At 29.4% G+C, this 18382-nt stretch overlaps 2 protein-coding genes across 2 annotated transcripts; both read right to left on the bottom strand.

Moving 5' to 3' along the window:
• Nucleotides 1–531: 531 nt before the first annotated feature.
• Nucleotides 532–1104, bottom strand: LOC141702281 (agamous-like MADS-box protein AGL62). The gene has a single exon (XM_074505981.1). It carries the CDS (start codon nt 1102–1104, stop codon nt 532–534), a length of 573 nt encoding a protein of 190 aa, XP_074362082.1.
• Nucleotides 1105–13045: 11941 nt separating this feature from the next.
• Nucleotides 13046–13618, bottom strand: LOC141702280 (agamous-like MADS-box protein AGL62). Its single transcript, XM_074505980.1, has one exon. The coding sequence runs from the start codon at nt 13616–13618 to the stop codon at nt 13046–13048; it is 573 nt and encodes a 190-aa protein (XP_074362081.1).
• Nucleotides 13619–18382: the final 4764 nt, after the last annotated feature.

Below are 18382 nucleotides of genomic sequence, written 5' to 3'. Positions count from 1 at the left end.
AATTTATAGATTAATCAATTGCTTCTTCTTTTTTATTAATATTTCAAAAAAAATTTGGTAATTTTTCTTTCCCAATATAACTTGTTTTGATATGAAAAACAAGATTATAAGTTACATGTTCATCCAACTCTCAGTGCTTATGTTAGTTGATGATGGCTATTTGAAACGAATGATGCCCACAGGGCTCTCTTTTTGATAACTTTTCAATAGTAATTGACATTTTAAGCTTAAAGAATATTTAGACATATGCAGCTGACCATTTTCAAAAATCAATATCCATTACAACCTCAGAATAAACTTCAGATCAAACTGTTTGTCAAATTTAAGTTACAACTTTAACCAATAGATAGAAAAATGAACTTTCTTTTCCGGCAAAGCCACACAGCATCAATCAAAATGGAGACTCGGAACTGTCTAGCAAGACACAAGCTCAGATTACGCAGCAAAGTTGCTCAGACCAAAATAACCATTACCATATCCGTAACCAGGGACATGAGAAGCAGGATCAATCTGATTAGGCTTAGCTTCAAACTAATTAAAGGCCCTGTGTCCATTAAAACCAAAAGGTGGCAAATTAGAATTTGCATTCTCAATCAAGATGCTATTAGCTTGATTGTTCACATTTTTCTTCAAGGCTTCCATGCAGTCCTTCAATTGTTGAAGCTCATCAAATCCCATCTTTTCGACTGGAGATTCCCACCAAAACTGGCTCTGGCTAGCTTGCCTCATGTCATCAAGTGCCTCTCCTCTCTTCCTCTCACCCTGTAGTTCATTGAAAATCTGTGTGAGATGGAAGTTCAGCTCGCAAACAGTCATACTACGATGAGCTTCAACCAGATGGAGAGTGCTTGAGTTTGAAGGTGGAGGATTGCGACTAAAAAACCTATCAATTATACCTTCAACATTAGGATGTCCAAAGGAGAACACTTTTCCAGCTGGAGAAAAGACTATAATGGCAATCTCAACTCCACAAAGTGTACAGAGCTCACTTGCCTTCTTAAAAAGTCCTGATCGACGCTTTGAGAAGGTAACTTGCAGGTGATTCTTACGCTCTATTTTCGCAATCTTGATCTTTTGGCGGCCAATGCTGAACTTTTTGGCCATCTCTAAACAAGCTATCAAGAACAGAAACCAAAAGAAAAGCAAATGGAGCAATGTTTATGTATGTTGAAGCTCTGATTTGTAGAGTAAAATCATTTGGTATTTATAAGAGGCTTTGCATTAACACTGAAAGCTGGCAAAAATTATAATCTCCTAATCTGTGTTAAGGGAATCAAACATATTGTTCCTGTGACAATATCAAGGATTGGGGAGTTACAAAAATCTTATTTCTTAATGTATGGATATTACTAATATTCATGTTATTGCACATTTTTAAATCAAATTAAGCCAATAAATTTTGTTATTAAATACTTATTGTAGCCAATTTATTATTCTGTTGGTTGTAGCCACCATTCTCATTTTACTTAATCTTGTGAAAATTACCTTAAAATTCACATTGAAAAAATAATTTGACAATATCTACGTATAAGTTAATTATTTAGCAGTGTCCGTTTTGACTAAATTTTTTCTATGAATTACGTGTCAAAATTCGCTATTTTAATTTCCTTTTAAATATATTTTTCTTACCGGAAAACATTATTTGCATAAAATTTTTAAGATATTAAGATCCGTAGGACGTCAACGTATCAAATAATGGGCATAATCTATTTTTCAATTAAATTAGAATTATTACCATACAATAATATTGGCTAAAATAGGATGGAAATTTTGGTGCAATTTTAGTAAAACATGATAAAATTTCATTCCATTTCCGTCGAATTGAAGCGTAAGTGCCTTTTTAGGAGATATACAATGCGAACCAGACTAAGTTATCCTTGTGCTGGTGTTCAAATGTGGATTGGATTTGATTAAATTCATATTCATATTCATTTAAATTTATTGGATTGGATTGAGATCGGATCAATTTCAAATTTTTAATAGTGTAATTCATAAACAAATTCATTAGGATCTTCGATTATCGGATCGGACCACTGGATCCATTTAAATTTTTTGAGATGAATAATTTCAATTTAACATGGTTCAATAATAAAAAAAAAACTTAAGCACAAGAAACTATTTTAAGTTAGAGGTGTTGTGAAAATAATTTGTTTTTGAAAATATGTGAAAATAGTTCAGTTTAAAATACTTATAAAATAAATACATAAAAGTAAAACATTGTAATTTCAGAAATATATGAATTAATTATATATGTCAATTTCAAAAATTAAAATAAAAAAATGTTGTGAACTGTGAATAACTAAAAATATTATGTATAAAAATAATTTGTGACATACATGATTCACTCATTTGAATATGATAACATGTGGTGTGTACAAGAAATTTTAATGTGAAAAAAAAATAGTTAATATGAAAATACAATAAAATAACTTATAAAATTAGAATACCAATATGTATAAATTAATTTTATTAATTGATTATAGTTAAATTTTATTTATATATTTAAATAATTTATAAATGTATAAGTTTAGTAGTTCGGATGTGGTTTTTATCGACGAGTGAAAATCCATATCCACTTCTTAATGAATCGAATCCTTGTAAGATTGGAGGGGAATAGAGCTGCAAATGAACAGAGCCGTTCGTGAACAAAAATCGGGATCGGCTCGTTTAAGTGAACTTGGCTAGACTCCTTTTCTTAAACGAGCCGATCGCGAACAAAAAAAATAAGCTCAGACAATTAAACGAGCCGAGCCGAGTTTTTTAATATTCGGCTCGAACTCGGCTCGTTTAGCTAGGACTCGGCTCGAACTCGGTAACTCGGCTCAGATAAATTTTTTAAATATAACATATACTCCCTCCGTCCCTTTTAATTGTTTACATTTTTTAGAGAGTGTCTGAGACGCATTTTAAGGTGTATATAAAGTATAGTTCTGTAATTTTTTTTACAATTTTATTTTTCTAAATAAAAATTAAAACATTCAACTTTTATTCAAAAAAAAATTGTAAAAATAAGTTACATAACTATACTTTTTATGCACCTTAAAATGCGTGTCGGACACTTCCCCAGAAATGTAAACAATTGGAAGGGACTGAGGGAGTAATAAATATTTACTAATCACTTTTATAAAGATTTTAAATTTTTTTAATTAAAATTTAATACTAATTTTAAAGTATAATGATTAATTTAATAAAATTCAATATATATTTTAACAATAAATAATTTAATTAAATTTATACATATCACTAGAGCTTGATTACTTTAATAAACAATTTCTAATTAAACTTAACACTAAATATCACCTCACACTTTTATTAGAGGGGTCTATGATAAAATCGACCAAAATTACAATTTCAAATAAATTAAAATAGTGAGTTCTTAAAATAAATTATAATATTTTTAAGAAAAACATAAGATAATTTTTAATAATTTTATTTCTCAACCACTTAAATGGGCTTACTTCCTTTATTTTATTTTATATCTCGTTTCTAATCTAAAATAATTTAACTGAAATATAAAAAATTACTAAATCTTTGACAATCGACATCAACAATTTAAAAGTAATGTATAATTTCTAAAGTTATGAATGTCTCATTAATTTAAAATAAAAATGATTTTGTTCTTAAAACTCGACTAGTGAAAAAAATTGATAAGTGTAGAGTGTTAGTGTGAGTATATAATTGTAAGATGAAATTAGTATTTGATCTCCATAAAACTTATAAAGTTATAAATTATACCTTAAGCTTGGTCGATTAAAAAAATATATGCGAACTATTAGTGAACAACTCGACTCGGCTCGAGTTCAGCTCGGCTCGAGTTCGGCTCGGCTCGGTTATTCGTGAGCAAACTTGTGTCCGGCTCGGCTCCTTTATAAACGAGCTGATCGTAAATATTTTTTCGGCTGGGATTTTAAATTCAGCTCGGCTCTGTTCATTTTAAAAAAAATTAGGCTCGGCTCGGCTCGGACAGAACTCGGCTCGAACCTGTTCGTTTGTAGCTCTAGATGGGAAGGTGGGAGCATACCTGTTTCTGGAAGAATGGGAGTTGAATACTACCAGTTTGTAACACCCCTTCTTAAAAATAAGAAGGAGGTATTACCTATCATAAACCTACAAACAAAGCACTAATATATTTCTAAACAATAAATAAATAGTATAAAATCTCCAGAAATAATATTAAATCAACAAACTGTCTAAACCAAAAATATAAATGTTGAAATCTCTAAATAAATAATTAAGTCTAGATATTGATAAAGTCCAAATATCTAATAAATAAATGGGGTTCCTCTCCATAGCACAGTCCAAGATTTCCCCTATGCACTAACAAGAAAAAAATACGGCATGAGCCAAATGCCCAGTACGGATTTGGAATACAATTTATAAAACAGAAAATCAGAAATAAATATTTCACAGCTTATAATAAAACAATAATTTTGAGTTATGATATTTCATACCGAAATCAGAACGGATACAAATACACACATCATAGGGTACCTAATATGTGCAACAGAATGTATAACGTGTACGACATATACAACGTCACCATAAATCAAATCACAAATCAAATTTTGGGTGCAGCCACGTATCCTGAACAAATATCAAAATGGCCAAAAGCTCCTCCCAAGAGCTAACAGAAGGATACGCCATGACCAATCACAGTGTCACGGAAGTGTCATGTCACTGGTACCGCAATGACATGATTGTAGTACTCCTGTTAACTCGGTATACCCTAAATCACAATAAGGGTTCAAAATAAAAATATTCTCGTAAAATTTAAAAATCACATGAGAAAAATGATACAAATTTCCAAAGCAGGTGAGTGTCATAAATAATTTTTGAAAACCGCATACACAGATATCTAAATTTTCAAAATCAAATTTTAAAATAATTTCCGGAAATTAAAACGGTCAAAGCAAATATTAACGGAATGAACAGAAAGTAGAATATAATAAATCAAATAAATATAATGGACAAGAGGAGTAACGGTGAATAAAAAAGAGACATAATCCATACCTCGAATATCGCAACTAAAGTAATATCAAAATCTGCAAATGATGTTCTAAATCCCCGACCCGTGATCTAATTACAAAATTAAAATTTATAATTAATGTTTGTTGCTTCTTAATTTATTCAAAAATAATTTTTTTATCAATACACAACTATTCGGCTCCGAATCAGTACATTACATTTCCTCGAATTTAACACTAAAGAGACCAAATGTCATGTCATTATTACATTTATAATTATACAATTTGTTTAAACGAATGCACCTAACTACCACACTGCTTACTAATTTAATAATACATATACTTAAAATAGTTAGATTGCAAATTAACTACCATTGTTCACCTTTATTAAATAATTAATTATAAATTATGACACTAGTATAATTGGACTCACTAGTATAATTGGACTAAGTACATGTACACCAATTAAATTGTTTTAATGGTAAGTGGCATACATAAAATCAATTTAAATTATAACTAATAAATAAGTATATTGAAGTAGTGAAAAACCCTCACAAAATTTTAATTTTATATAAATAATTTAAATAACTTGTATCATCCAGTTGCCACACTATCATAGTCTAATCAACCGCAATTAAATAAAATCTTACATATGAATAATCTAACTTAATAATTTTAAAGTAACATGAAAATTGGAATTGAAGCAGCAGATCTTGTGGATTAAACATATGTATAAATAAATAATATAATTCACACTTGAATAATATAACATAAATAATATTATTATGGATACCAAAACTGAATGATAATAAAATACAACATGGTTCCTAGTTGACACTAATGACGTGATTTGACAACAAAGAAACAAGGATGGTCATACACTTTATTACTAAATTTGTGTGTTGTGTGTGCTCTATCAACAATTGACAAGGTCACGTGCGAAGTGCTTAGCTATATGACTAATTATAATAACAGGCAATAAAGAGTTACCTTATTCAATGAAAACAAACCAAAAAACTACTAGAAGGCTCGATGACTCTGTTTTCCTCTAAGTCTTTATCCACCTGCTCTTCTAAGATTTTTCTTCTCTTTTCCTTTGCTTGCGTAAATTAAGAATGCCCGTGTGTTGATATATATATATATATATATATATATATATATATATATATATATATTACAGAAGGTATCCTCTAACTATTAGAATTAGAATTATAACAACTAATTACTATTACTTTTATTTCTATGCTATTTAACAAATGAATTAAAATCACATATTTTATTTTTAATTCAAATCTTATTATTATTATTATTATTATTATTATTAAATTCTCGTATATTACATATATACCACCTTAAATACGATTCCGTCCCTGGAATTAAACAAAACTAAAAACTCGTACCTGAATCGAATAAATACGGATATTTCTCAAAAATAGATTCTTCTAATTCCCAAGTAGCCTCTCTCTCGAGATGATTTTTCCACAAAATTTTCACAAACGGAATGGCGTTCTTCCTCAAAATTCGATCCTCTCCAGCTTCTTCCTCACAAGAAAGATCTTCTCTAATCTTATTCAATGGATACTAAAAATGGATGATATTTATAGCCCCTCAAAACAGACACATGAAACACATTATGCACATGAGATAGTTGTGGCGACAACGCAACTCTCTACGATACCAAAACCTCAAAAGGTCCAACATATCTCGGACTAAGCTTTTCCCTCGTACCAAAACGCTTGAAATACAACGGCAATCCCAACTCCACAAAGTGTACGGAGCTTACTCGCCTTCTTAAAAAGGCCAGATCGACTTTGGAGAAGGTAACTTGCAGGTGATTCTTACGCTCTATTTTCGCAATCTTGATCTTTTGGTGACCAATGCTGGGCTTTTTTGCCATCTCTAAACAAGCTATCAAAAACATAAACCAAAAGAAAAGCCAATGGAGCAATGTTTATGCATGTTAAAGCTCTGATTTGTAGTGTAAAATCATTTTCTATATATAAGAGGCTTGGCATTTACACACTGAAAGCTGGCAACAATTATAACCTCCTAATCTGTTTTAAGGCAATTAAACATATTGTACCTGTGACAATATCAATGATTCGGGAGTTACAAAAATCTTATTTCTTAATGTATGGATATTAGTAATATTAATGCTATTGCACATTTTTAATTCAAATTAAGCCAATAAATTTTATTAATAAATACTTATTCTAGAAAATTTGTTATTCTTCCGGTTGTCACCACCACTCTCATTTTACTTAATCTAGTGAAAATTTCCTTAAAATTCACATGAAAAAATAATTCGACAATATCTACGTATAAGCTAATTATTTAGCAGTGTCCGTTTTGACTAGATTTTTTGCTATGACTTACGTGTCAAAATTCGGTATTGTAATTTCCTTTTAAATATATTTTTCTTACCGGAAAACATAATTTGCATAAGATTTTTAAGATATTACAATCCGTAAGACGTCAATGTATCAAATAATGGTAATAATCTATTTTTCATTTAATAATATGGCCTAAAAGAATTTGTTGTTGGAGGAAGGTTCAATTGCTGAAAAATATGCTAACACCTCTTTATAGGAAGATATAATCATGAATACAGAAGTTTTTGGGGATAGAATAATTACCATACAATAATATTGGCTAAAATATGATGGAAATTTTGGTGCAATTTTAGTAAAACATGATAAAATTTCATTCCATTTCTGTTGAATTGAAGCGTAAGTGCCTTTTAGGAGATATACAATGTGAATCGGAGTAAGTTATCTTTGTGCTGATGTTCAAATTTGGATCGGATTTAATTAAATTCAGATTTATTTAAATTTGTTGGATTGGATTGAGATCAGATCAATTTCAGATTGTTAATAACATAATTTATATCCAAATTCATTAGGATCTCCGATTATCGGATCGGACCTCCGAATCCATTTAAATTTTTTGAGATGAATAATTTTAATTTAACATGGTTCAATAATAAAAAAACTTAAGCACACAAAACTATTTTAAGTCAGAGATGTTGTGAAAATAAAAATTTGAAAATAGGTGAAAATAGTTCAGTTTAAAATAATTATAAAATAAATACATAAAAGTAAAACATTGTAATTTAAGAAATATATGAATTAATTATATAAGGCGTTTTTAAAAATTAAAATAAAAAATGTTGTGAATAAATAAAATATTATGTATGAAAATAATTTCTGACACACATGATTCACTCATTATAATATGATAAAATGTGGCGTGTAGAAGAAATTTTAATATGATGAAATAATAGTTACTTTGAAAATAAAATAATATAACTTGAAAAATTAGAATATTAATACATATAAATTAATTTTATTAATTGATTATAGTTAAATTTTATTTATATATATTAATAATTTATAAATGTATAAGTTTAGTAGTTAGGATCTGGTTTTTATGGATGAGTGAAAATCCACATCCACTTCTTAATGAATCGAATCCTTATAAGATTGGATGGGAAGATGGGAGCAGAGCTGTTTTTGGAAGAATCTTATGTCGTTATTTTACTAATCACGCTATTAGACTGAATATTTATGATGATAATTCCTTGGTGCACATCTCGTTGATCAGCTTAAATCTTCCTTTGTGTACCTATGCAAATAAAGTGACAATACCATTTTTCAGAGAACAAGTTGCATTTGCATTCTATTCAATAACATTATCATATACCTTAGCCAAGAAACTAGCAATGTTTCTACAATAGGTTGTGCCCAAAGAAGATAAGAAATACTATGATTCTACTCAAATTTGGATGGCAATCCTCAGCATATTAAACACTCATTTTCGATTTTACGATGATAAAACCGTGAATAGACAAGCTTTGAAAGATAAAAAGAAAGGAGGATTGCTTTTAGTGTTATGAAAGAACGCGGAACATAGATTGAACTTATGTCAATCAAGAACCAAGCACCAAGTATTGTGCAGGAGTTCTAGTGTGAGGACTGGTGAGGAATAACTTTGAGAGAAAGTGGAAACAACAAGAACCTCACTCCATCCCTCCCTCCCTCTCTACGACCCTATCTAAAATGCAGTCGGCTTATTTTTCGGATAAAATTGGAACAAGAATCATATATCTCCTGTTCCTAAAAATGCAATAGCAAATAGTTATATAAAATATGAATAATATTTATTTATTTATATTATTAATAGGTCCGGTTTTAATCAATTTAGTTAGAATATTTTATCGAAATTGAAACATTTAAATTGAACTATTTTTAATTTTTTAATTTTAGTTCAAAATCATTTTTATTTGAATAGAGTTTTCATGTTTTAGTACTAGTGTCAATTCATTTTTTATTTTGTTGAACGATGATTTGTACTTAAATATGACAATTTGTTAATTTTATATTCTTTCACGTCTTCTTGTACTTTCGTGTTTAGTTTAAATGAATACTAAATCCATGACTACTTAAGAATTCGTTCGTGTACATGTACCTGCATGTCGTGTAATTTTGTGTCATATTTCATGTAATTTTGACCAAAACATTATTTAAATATTATAATTTCGATTAAATTTTTAGTCTCATCCCATCCAGACAATTTGGCTAACATAGAAAAATGGCAGCATTCCATTCCCGAGGGACCTTAATTGAGTCCGTAAAAATAAAACCTTTTCAACAAAGTATTTCTCATGTTACTCAATATATTTGTTTTTAACCTTGAAATAAAACAAAATCACTGTGTTCCAATTTTAGTAAAATAATGAATGATATTCCATTAGTAATGAAAAAGGGTGGAGGGGATCCTTATATGTGTTAATGTTGTTCAGGTCGATTAAAGGGTGCAAAAAATAGTTAGAAATAAATATGAAAAGTATGAAAAAATATCTCGTAATGTATTTAACCATAAAATCGATTATGCTCCTGCAGAAGTGTCTACTTGTTACAAAATCTCATTTATCAAAGTATGGATTTCATTTACTTAAAAAAGGTCGCCCTATTCCAAACGAACAAAATATTATATATATTTAACCGTGTAATTCGAGTAAGCAATGAAGAAGCGTTTGGAAGGTGGTTGGTCCAGGGTTTGCGGACTAGTGTAAGTTCTGTTATGTAAAGTTGTTTATATTATATTATATTATATTATATTATATTATATTATATTATATATTATGTTATTTTATAGTTGGGACTAGTGTACTTCTTTTCGAAGTTATACTAGTGGGTTTAGTATTGAATTGAGAATTATTTTAAAAGAAAGTGAAAAATGTATTTATTGAATTTTGAATTCTTGTTTCTAGAACTGTAATCTTAAAAGATCTTGGATTAGTTTGGGGTCCTAGATGTTAAATATCTTCTGCTGACATTTGTTTATTGATTAAACAATTTATTTTGGATTGAGGTTTCATCGTGATGACCAAATCCTCAAACCCCGTATATGGATTTCATGTACTAAAAAAAGATCGCCCTATTCGAAATGAACAAAATATTATATATATACATATACATATATAGCGTAAACGAGGATATAGTAGAGGTTGCAAACAAGACGGTATACAACTTGGTTTTGAAAGATATGGTACTAAAACTTGTAGAGACAGTCGTCTTTCAGATCGAGCCATTGAAGTAGCGCCTCAAGTTATAATCGAACAACTCCAGCAAATAATTTAAAAAAATATGGAGACATGGGTAAGAGTTCTCGCATATCTTTTATTACTAGCAGAATGGGAAGCGAAAAGGAAATTCTATGAGTTACGTTACTCGTATGTGCACGTGACACATTTTACTTGAAATATGTGTGGTGAGTTTGTCAAATGCACGACAAGCCCTCGCTCGCTTCCATATTTAGGATCCTCCAGTTGAGTCGCAAGCGAAAATCGTCAAAGGTCTCATTCAAATCTAATTTATAAATTAATCAATTGCTTCTTCTTTTGTTTTTAACATTTTCACACAATAATGATTTTTATTTTTCAATATAATTTTTTTGTTAGGAGTACTTTTATTAATTGAGTTTAAGTCAATAAGTTATAAGTGTTGTCAAATTTTTGAATTTGAAATTTTTTCTATTTTGTTTTTATAATAATTATAAATACAATATACATTTATAAAATATATTTAAATAATTTTAAACTATTTCTTTAAATATGTATTTATGTCAATTTATATTTGTTCATGTCGTGTAACAAAGGTAAATTCAAAACCGCCTCTTAATTTATTTATTTAATTACAATTACGTGTTTGTGTACGAAAAAGATAAACCGAAATACAAAAAAAAATTGTGTCGTATATGAAATTGTTGACTGTAATTGTACCGTAATAAAATGTATTTATGGCAAAATTATTATTTGTTTCAAAATGAGACAATAAAAAGAACAAACAATTATTATTTCAACCAAATAACCCTCTACTACAAAATATTAGGGGTCCAAAATATTATTAAAAAATCCAATCTTATAAATACTAGGGGTCCAAATAATTATTACAAAAGATAACTTTTCTCGTAATAATATGAGATCTTGCATGCATTCATGTGCGTCTGCGAATTCAATTTGAACATATGTCCTGACAAGTCAATTCATAAAAATTTATAATACAAATTTGGGGTTATGTCGATTTTGGTTACCTACTCAAGCCCAAAATCCCTTGCAGCGTTACTGCATTTCAGAATCAGATAAATTCCTTCATATCCAAAACCCCTCTTCGCATATACTGTACATACACACCCATGCTCTATACCTCAGAGCCACTAAAGCTCAGACCTTTTTACCTTAAACCCCCCAATTCGTATATGTTTAGTTAAACCCGGCAATTCGTTTGTTTTATATACTTTCAAATCAGGAAACTTTTATGTTTAGTTTAAATGAATAGCAAACCAAAACATGACTAGTTAAAAATTCGTTTCATGTTATGTACATTCATATCATAATTTCTTGTCATATTTTATGTAATTTTAAATAAAACATTTTTTTTAATATTAAAAATTTTAATCTCGTCCCATCTGGCTGGCTGTTTGGCTAACATAGAAAAAGGGTAAGATTTTGTTCCCGAGGGATCTTAATTGAGTCAGTAAAGATAAAATATGTTTAGAAAAAATACTTCTCATGTAACTAAAGACATATGTTTTAAACCGAGAAACAAAACAAGATCATTGCATTTTTAGTAAAATAAAATAGTAAGGATAATCCATTAGTAATGAAAAGGGGTGGGAGAGTTATATGTATATATGTTGATTAGATCGATTAAAGGGTGCAAAAATGGCTAGAATTGAATGCGAAAAGTATAGAAAAATATCGCGTACTGTATTTAATCAGAAAATCGATTATACTTTTGTGGAAGTATCTACTCATTACAGAATCTCGAGTGTTAATGTGTGAATTTTATACACTACAAAAAAAGTCATGCTATATCTGAAACGAACAAAATATAATATATATAGTAAAGGTAGATATAGTGGGGGTTGGTAGATGTTAATATCCAATTTAAATTTGTAATCCGAGTTTGTCAAATGCACGACAAAACCCCGTTCGCTTCGAGATCCAGTTCCTTGAGTCGCAAGTCAAAGTTCATCTTTCAAATCTAATTTATAGATTAATCAATTGCTTCTTCTTTTTTATTAATATTTCAAAAAAAAATTGGTAATTTTTCTTTCCCAATATAACTTGTTTTGATATGAAAAACAAGATTATAAGTTACATGTTCATCCAACTCTCAGTGCTTATGTTAGTTGATGATGGCTATTTGAAACGAATGATGCCCACAGTGCTCTCTTTTTTGATAACTTTTCAATAGTAATTGACATTTTAAGCTTAAAGAATATTTAGACATATGCAGCTGACCATTTTCAAAAAACAATATCCATTACAACCTCAGAATAAACTTCAGATCAAACTGTTTGTCAAATTTAAGTTACAACTTTAACCAATAGATAGAAAAATGAACTTTCTTTTCCGGCAAAGCCACACAGCATCAATCAAAATGAAGACTCGGAACTGTCTAGCAAGACACAAGCTCAGATTACGCAGCAAAGTTGCTCAGACCAAAATAACCATTACCATATCCGTAACCAGGGACATGAGAAGCAGGATCAATCTGATTAGGCTTGGCTTCAAACTAATTAAAGGCCCTGTGTCCATTAAAACCAAAAGGTGGCAAATTAGAATTTGCATTCTCAATCAAGATGCTATTAGCTTGATTGTTCACATTTTTCTTCAACGCTTCCATGCAGTCCTTCAATTGTTGAAGCTCATCAAATCCCATCTTTTCGACTGGAGATTCCCACCAAAACTGGCTCTGGCTAGCTTGCCTCATGTTATCAAGTGCCTCTCCTCTCTTCCTCTCACCCTCTAGTTCATTGAAAATCTGTGTGAGATGGAAGTTCAGCTCGCAAACAGTCATACTACGATGAGCTTCAACCAGATGGAGAGTGCTTGAGTTTGAAGGTGGAGGATTGCTACTAAAAAACCTATCAATTATACCTTCAACATTAGGATGTCCAAAGGAGAACACTTTTCCAGCTGGAGAAAAGACTATAATGGCAATCTCAACTCCACAAAGTGTACAGAGCTCACTTGCCTTCTTAAAAAGGCCTGATCGACGCTTTGAGAAGGTAACTTGCAGGTGATTCTTACGCTCTATTTTCGCAATCTTGATCTTTTGGCGGCCAATGCTGAACTTTTTGGCCATCTCTAAACAAGCTATCAAGAACAGAAACCAAAAGAAAAGCAAATGGAGCAATGTTTATGTATGTTGAAGCTCTGATTTGTAGAGTAAAATCATTTGGTATATATAAGAGGCTTTGCATTAACACTCAAAGCTGGCAAAAATTATAATCTCCTAATCTGTGTTAAGGGAATCAAACATATTGTTCCTGTGACAATATCAATGATTGGGGAGTTACAAAAATCTTATTTCTTAATGTATGGATATTACTAATATTCATGTTATTGCACATTTTTAAATCAAATTAAGCCAATAAATTTTGTTATTAAATATTTATTGTAGCGAATTTATTATTCTGCTCGTTGTAGCCACCATTCTCATTTTACTTAATCTTGTGAAAATTACCTTAAAATTCACATTAAAAAAATAATTTGACAATATCTACGTATAAGTTAATTATTTAGCAGTGTCCGTTTTGACTAAATTTTTTCTATGAATTACGTGTCAAAATTGGCTATTGTAATTTCCTTTTAAATATATTTTTCTTACCGGAAAACATGATTTGCATAAATTTTTTAAGATATTACGATCCGGAAGACGTCAACGTATCAAATAATGGGCATGATCTATTTTTCATTTAAAATAGAATTATTACCATACAATAATATTGGCTAAAATAGGATGGAAATTTTGGTGCAATTTTAGTAAAACATGATAAAATTTCATTCCATTTCCGTCGAATTGAAGCGTAAGTGCCTTTTTAGGAGATATACAATGCGAACCGGACTAAGTTATCCTTGTGCTGGTGTTCAAATATGGATTGGATTTGATTAAATTTATATTCATATTCATTTAAATTTATTGGATTGGATTGAGATCGGATCAATTTCAAATTTTTAATAGCGTAATTCATAAACAAATTCATTAGGATCTTCGATTATCGGATCGGACCACTGGATCCATTTAAATTTTTTGAGATGAATATTTTAATTTAACATGGTTCAATAATAAAAAAAACTTAAGCACAAGAAACTATTTTAAGTTAGAGGTGTTGTGAAAATAATTTGTTTTTGAAAATATGTGAAAATAGTTCAGTTTAAAATAATTATAAAATAAATACATAAAAGTAAAACATTGTAATTTCAGAAATATATGAATTAATTATATATGTCAATTTCAAAAATTAAAATAAAAAAATGTTGTGAACTGTGAATAACTAAAATATTATGTATAAAAATAATTTGTGACATACATGATTCACTCATTTGAATATGATAACATGTGGTGTGTACAAGAAATTTTAATGTGAAAAAAAAAATAGTTAATGTGAAAACACAATAAAATAACTTATAAAATTAGAATACCAATACGTATAAATTAATTTTATTAATTGATTATAGTTAAATTTTATTTACATATATAAATAATTTATAAATGTATAAGTTTAGTAGTTCGGATGGGGTTTTTATCGACGAGTGAAAATCCATATCCACTTCTTAATGGATCGAATCCTTTTAAGATTGGAGGGGAATAGAGCTGCAAATGAACAGAGCCGTTCGTGAATAAAAATCGGGATCGGCTCGTTTAAGTGAACTTGGCTAGACTCATTTTCTTAAACGAGCTGATCGCGAACAAAAAAATAAGCTCAGATAATTAAAAGAGTCGAGCTGAGTTTTTTTAATATTCGGCTCGAACTCGGCTCGTTTAGCTCGGACTCGGCTTGAACTCGGTAACTCGGCTCAGATAATTTTTTTAAATATAACATATACTCCCTCCGTCCCTTTCAATTGTTTACATTTTTTAGAGAGTGTCCGACACGCATTTTAAGGTGCATATAAATTATAGTTCTGTAATTTTTTTTACAATTTTATTTTTCTAAATAAAAATTAATACATTCAACTTTTATTCAAAAAAAAATTGTAAACATAAGTTACATAACTATACTTTTTATGCACCTTAAAATGCGTGTCGGACACTTCCCCAGAAATGTAAACAATTGGAAAGGACTGAGGGAGTAATAAATATTTACTAATCACTTTTATAAAGATTTTAAATTTTTTTAATTAAAATTTAATACTAATTTTAAAGTATAATGATTAATTTAATAAAATTCAATATATATTTTAACAATAAATAATTTAATTAATTTCATACATATCACTAGAGCTTGATTACTTTAACAAACAATTTCTAATTAAACTTAACACTAAATATCACCTCACACTTTTATTAGAGGGGTCTATGATATAATCGACCAAAATTACAATTTCAAATAAATTAAAATAGTGAGTTCTTAAAATAAATTATAATATTTTTAAGAAAAACATAAGATAATTTTTAATAATTTTATTTCTCAACCACTTAAATGGGCTTACTTCCTTTATTTTATTTTATATCTCGTTTCTAATCTAAAATAATTTAACTGAAATATGAAAAATTACTAAATCTATGACAATCGACATCAACAATTTAAAAGTAATGTATAATTTCTAAAGTTATGAATGTCTCATTAATTTAAAATAAAAATGATTTTGTTCTTAAAACTCGACTAGTGAAAAAAATTGATAAGTGTAGAGTGTTAGTGTGAGTATATACTTGTAAGATGAAATTAGTATTTGATCTCCATAAAACTTATAAAGTTATAAATTATACCTTAAGCTTGGTCGATTAAAAAATATATGCGAACTATTAGTGAACAACTCGACTCGGCTCGAGTTCGGGTCGAGTTCGGTTCGGCTCGGTTATTCGTGAGCAAACTCGTGTCCGGCTCGGCTCCTTTATAAACGAGCTGATCGTAAACATTTTTTTTGGCTGGGTTTTTAAATTCAGCTCGGCTCGGTTCATTTTAAAAAATATTAGGCTCGGCTCGGCTCGGACAGAACTCGGCTCGAACCTGTTCGTTTGCAGCTCTAGATGGGAAGGTGGGAGCAGACCTGCTTCTGGAAGAATGGGAGTTGAATACTACCAGTTTGTAACACCCCTTCTTAAAAATGGGAAGGAGGTATTACCTATGATAAACCTACAAACAGAGCACTAATATATTTCTAAATAATAAATAAATAGTATAAAATCTCCAAAAATAATATTAAATCTACAAACTGTCTAAACCAAAAATATAAATGTTAAAATCTCTAAATAAATAATTAAGTCTAGATATTGATAAAGTCCAAATATCTAATCAATAAATGGGGTTCCTCTCCATAGCACAGTCCAAGATTTCCCCTATGCACCAACCAGAAAAAAATACGGCATGAGCCAAACGCCCAGTACGGATTTGGAATACAATTTATAAAACAGAAAATCAGAAATAAATATTTCACAGCTTGTAATAAAACAATAATTTTGGGTTATGATATTCATACCGAATCAGAACGGATACAAATACACACATCATAGGGTACCTAATATGTGCAACAGAATGGATAACGTGTACGACATATACAACGTCACCATAAATCAAATCACAAATCAAATTCTGGGTGCAACCACGTATCCTGAACAAATATCAAAATGGCCAAAAGCTCCTCCCAAGAGCTAACAGAAGGATACGCCATGACCAATCACAGTGTCACGGAAGTGTCATGTCACTGGTACCAGCAATGACATGGCTGTAGTACTCCTGTTAACTCGGTATACCCTAAATCACACTAAGGGTTCAAAATAAAATATTCTCGCAAAATTTAAAAATCACATGAGAAAAATGATACAAAATTTCCAAAGCAGGTGAGTGTCATAAATAATTTTTGAAAACCGCATACACAGATATCTAAATTTTCAAAATCAAATTTTAAAATAATTTTCGAAAATTAAAACGGTCAAAGCAAATATTAACGGAATGAACAGAAAGTAGAACATAATGAATCAAATAAATATAATGGACAAGAGGAGTAACGGTGAATAAAAAAGAGATTAATCCATACCTCGAATATCGCAAGTAAAGTATTATCAAAATCTGCAAATGATGTTCTAAATCCCCGACCCGTGATCTAATTACAAAATTAAAATTTATAATTAATGTTGGTTGCTTCTTAATTTATTCAAAAGTAATTTTTTTATCAATACACAACTATTCGGCTCCGAATCAGTACATTACATTTCCTCGAATTTAACACTAAAGAGACCAAATGTCATGTCATTATTACATTTATAATTATACAATTTGTTTAAACGAATGCACCTAACTACCACACTGCTTACTAATTTAATAATACATATACTTAAAATAGTTAGATTGCAAATTAACTACCATTGTTCACCTTTATTAATAATTAATTATAAATTATGACACTAGTATAATTGGACTCACTAGTATAATTGGACTAAGTACATGTACACCAATTAAATTGTTTTAATGGTAAGTGGCATACATAAAATCATTAAATTATAACTAATAAATATGTATATTGAAGTAGTGAAAAACCCTCACAAAATTTTAATTTTATATAAATAATTTAAATAACTTGTATCATCCAGTTGCCACACTATCATAGTCTAATCAACCGCAATTAAATAAAATCTTACATATGAATAATCTAACTTAATAATTTTAAAGTAACATGAAAATTGGAATTGAAGCAGCAGATCTTGTCGATTAAATATATGTATAAATAAATAATATAATTTACACTTGAATAATATAACATAAATAACATCATTATGGATACCAAACTGAATGATAATAAAATACAACATGGTTCTTAGTTGACACTAATGACGTAATTTGACAACAAAGAAACAAGGATGGCCATACACTTTATTACTAAATTTGTGTGTTGTGTGTGCTCAATC

Source organism: Apium graveolens, unplaced genomic scaffold, assembly GCF_009905375.1.
Source record: "Apium graveolens cultivar Ventura unplaced genomic scaffold, ASM990537v1 ctg4837, whole genome shotgun sequence".
Taxonomy (NCBI): domain Eukaryota; kingdom Viridiplantae; phylum Streptophyta; class Magnoliopsida; order Apiales; family Apiaceae; genus Apium; species Apium graveolens.
Note: the sequence above shows the minus strand (reverse complement) of the source record. Positions and strands in the feature narration are given on the sequence as shown.

Coding starts and splice junctions, on each gene's coding strand:
- LOC141702281 (XM_074505981.1), bottom strand. CDS start 1,104: ATGGCCAAAAAGTTCAGCATTGGCCGCCAAAAGATCAAGATTGCGAAA.
- LOC141702280 (XM_074505980.1), bottom strand. CDS start 13,618: ATGGCCAAAAAGTTCAGCATTGGCCGCCAAAAGATCAAGATTGCGAAA.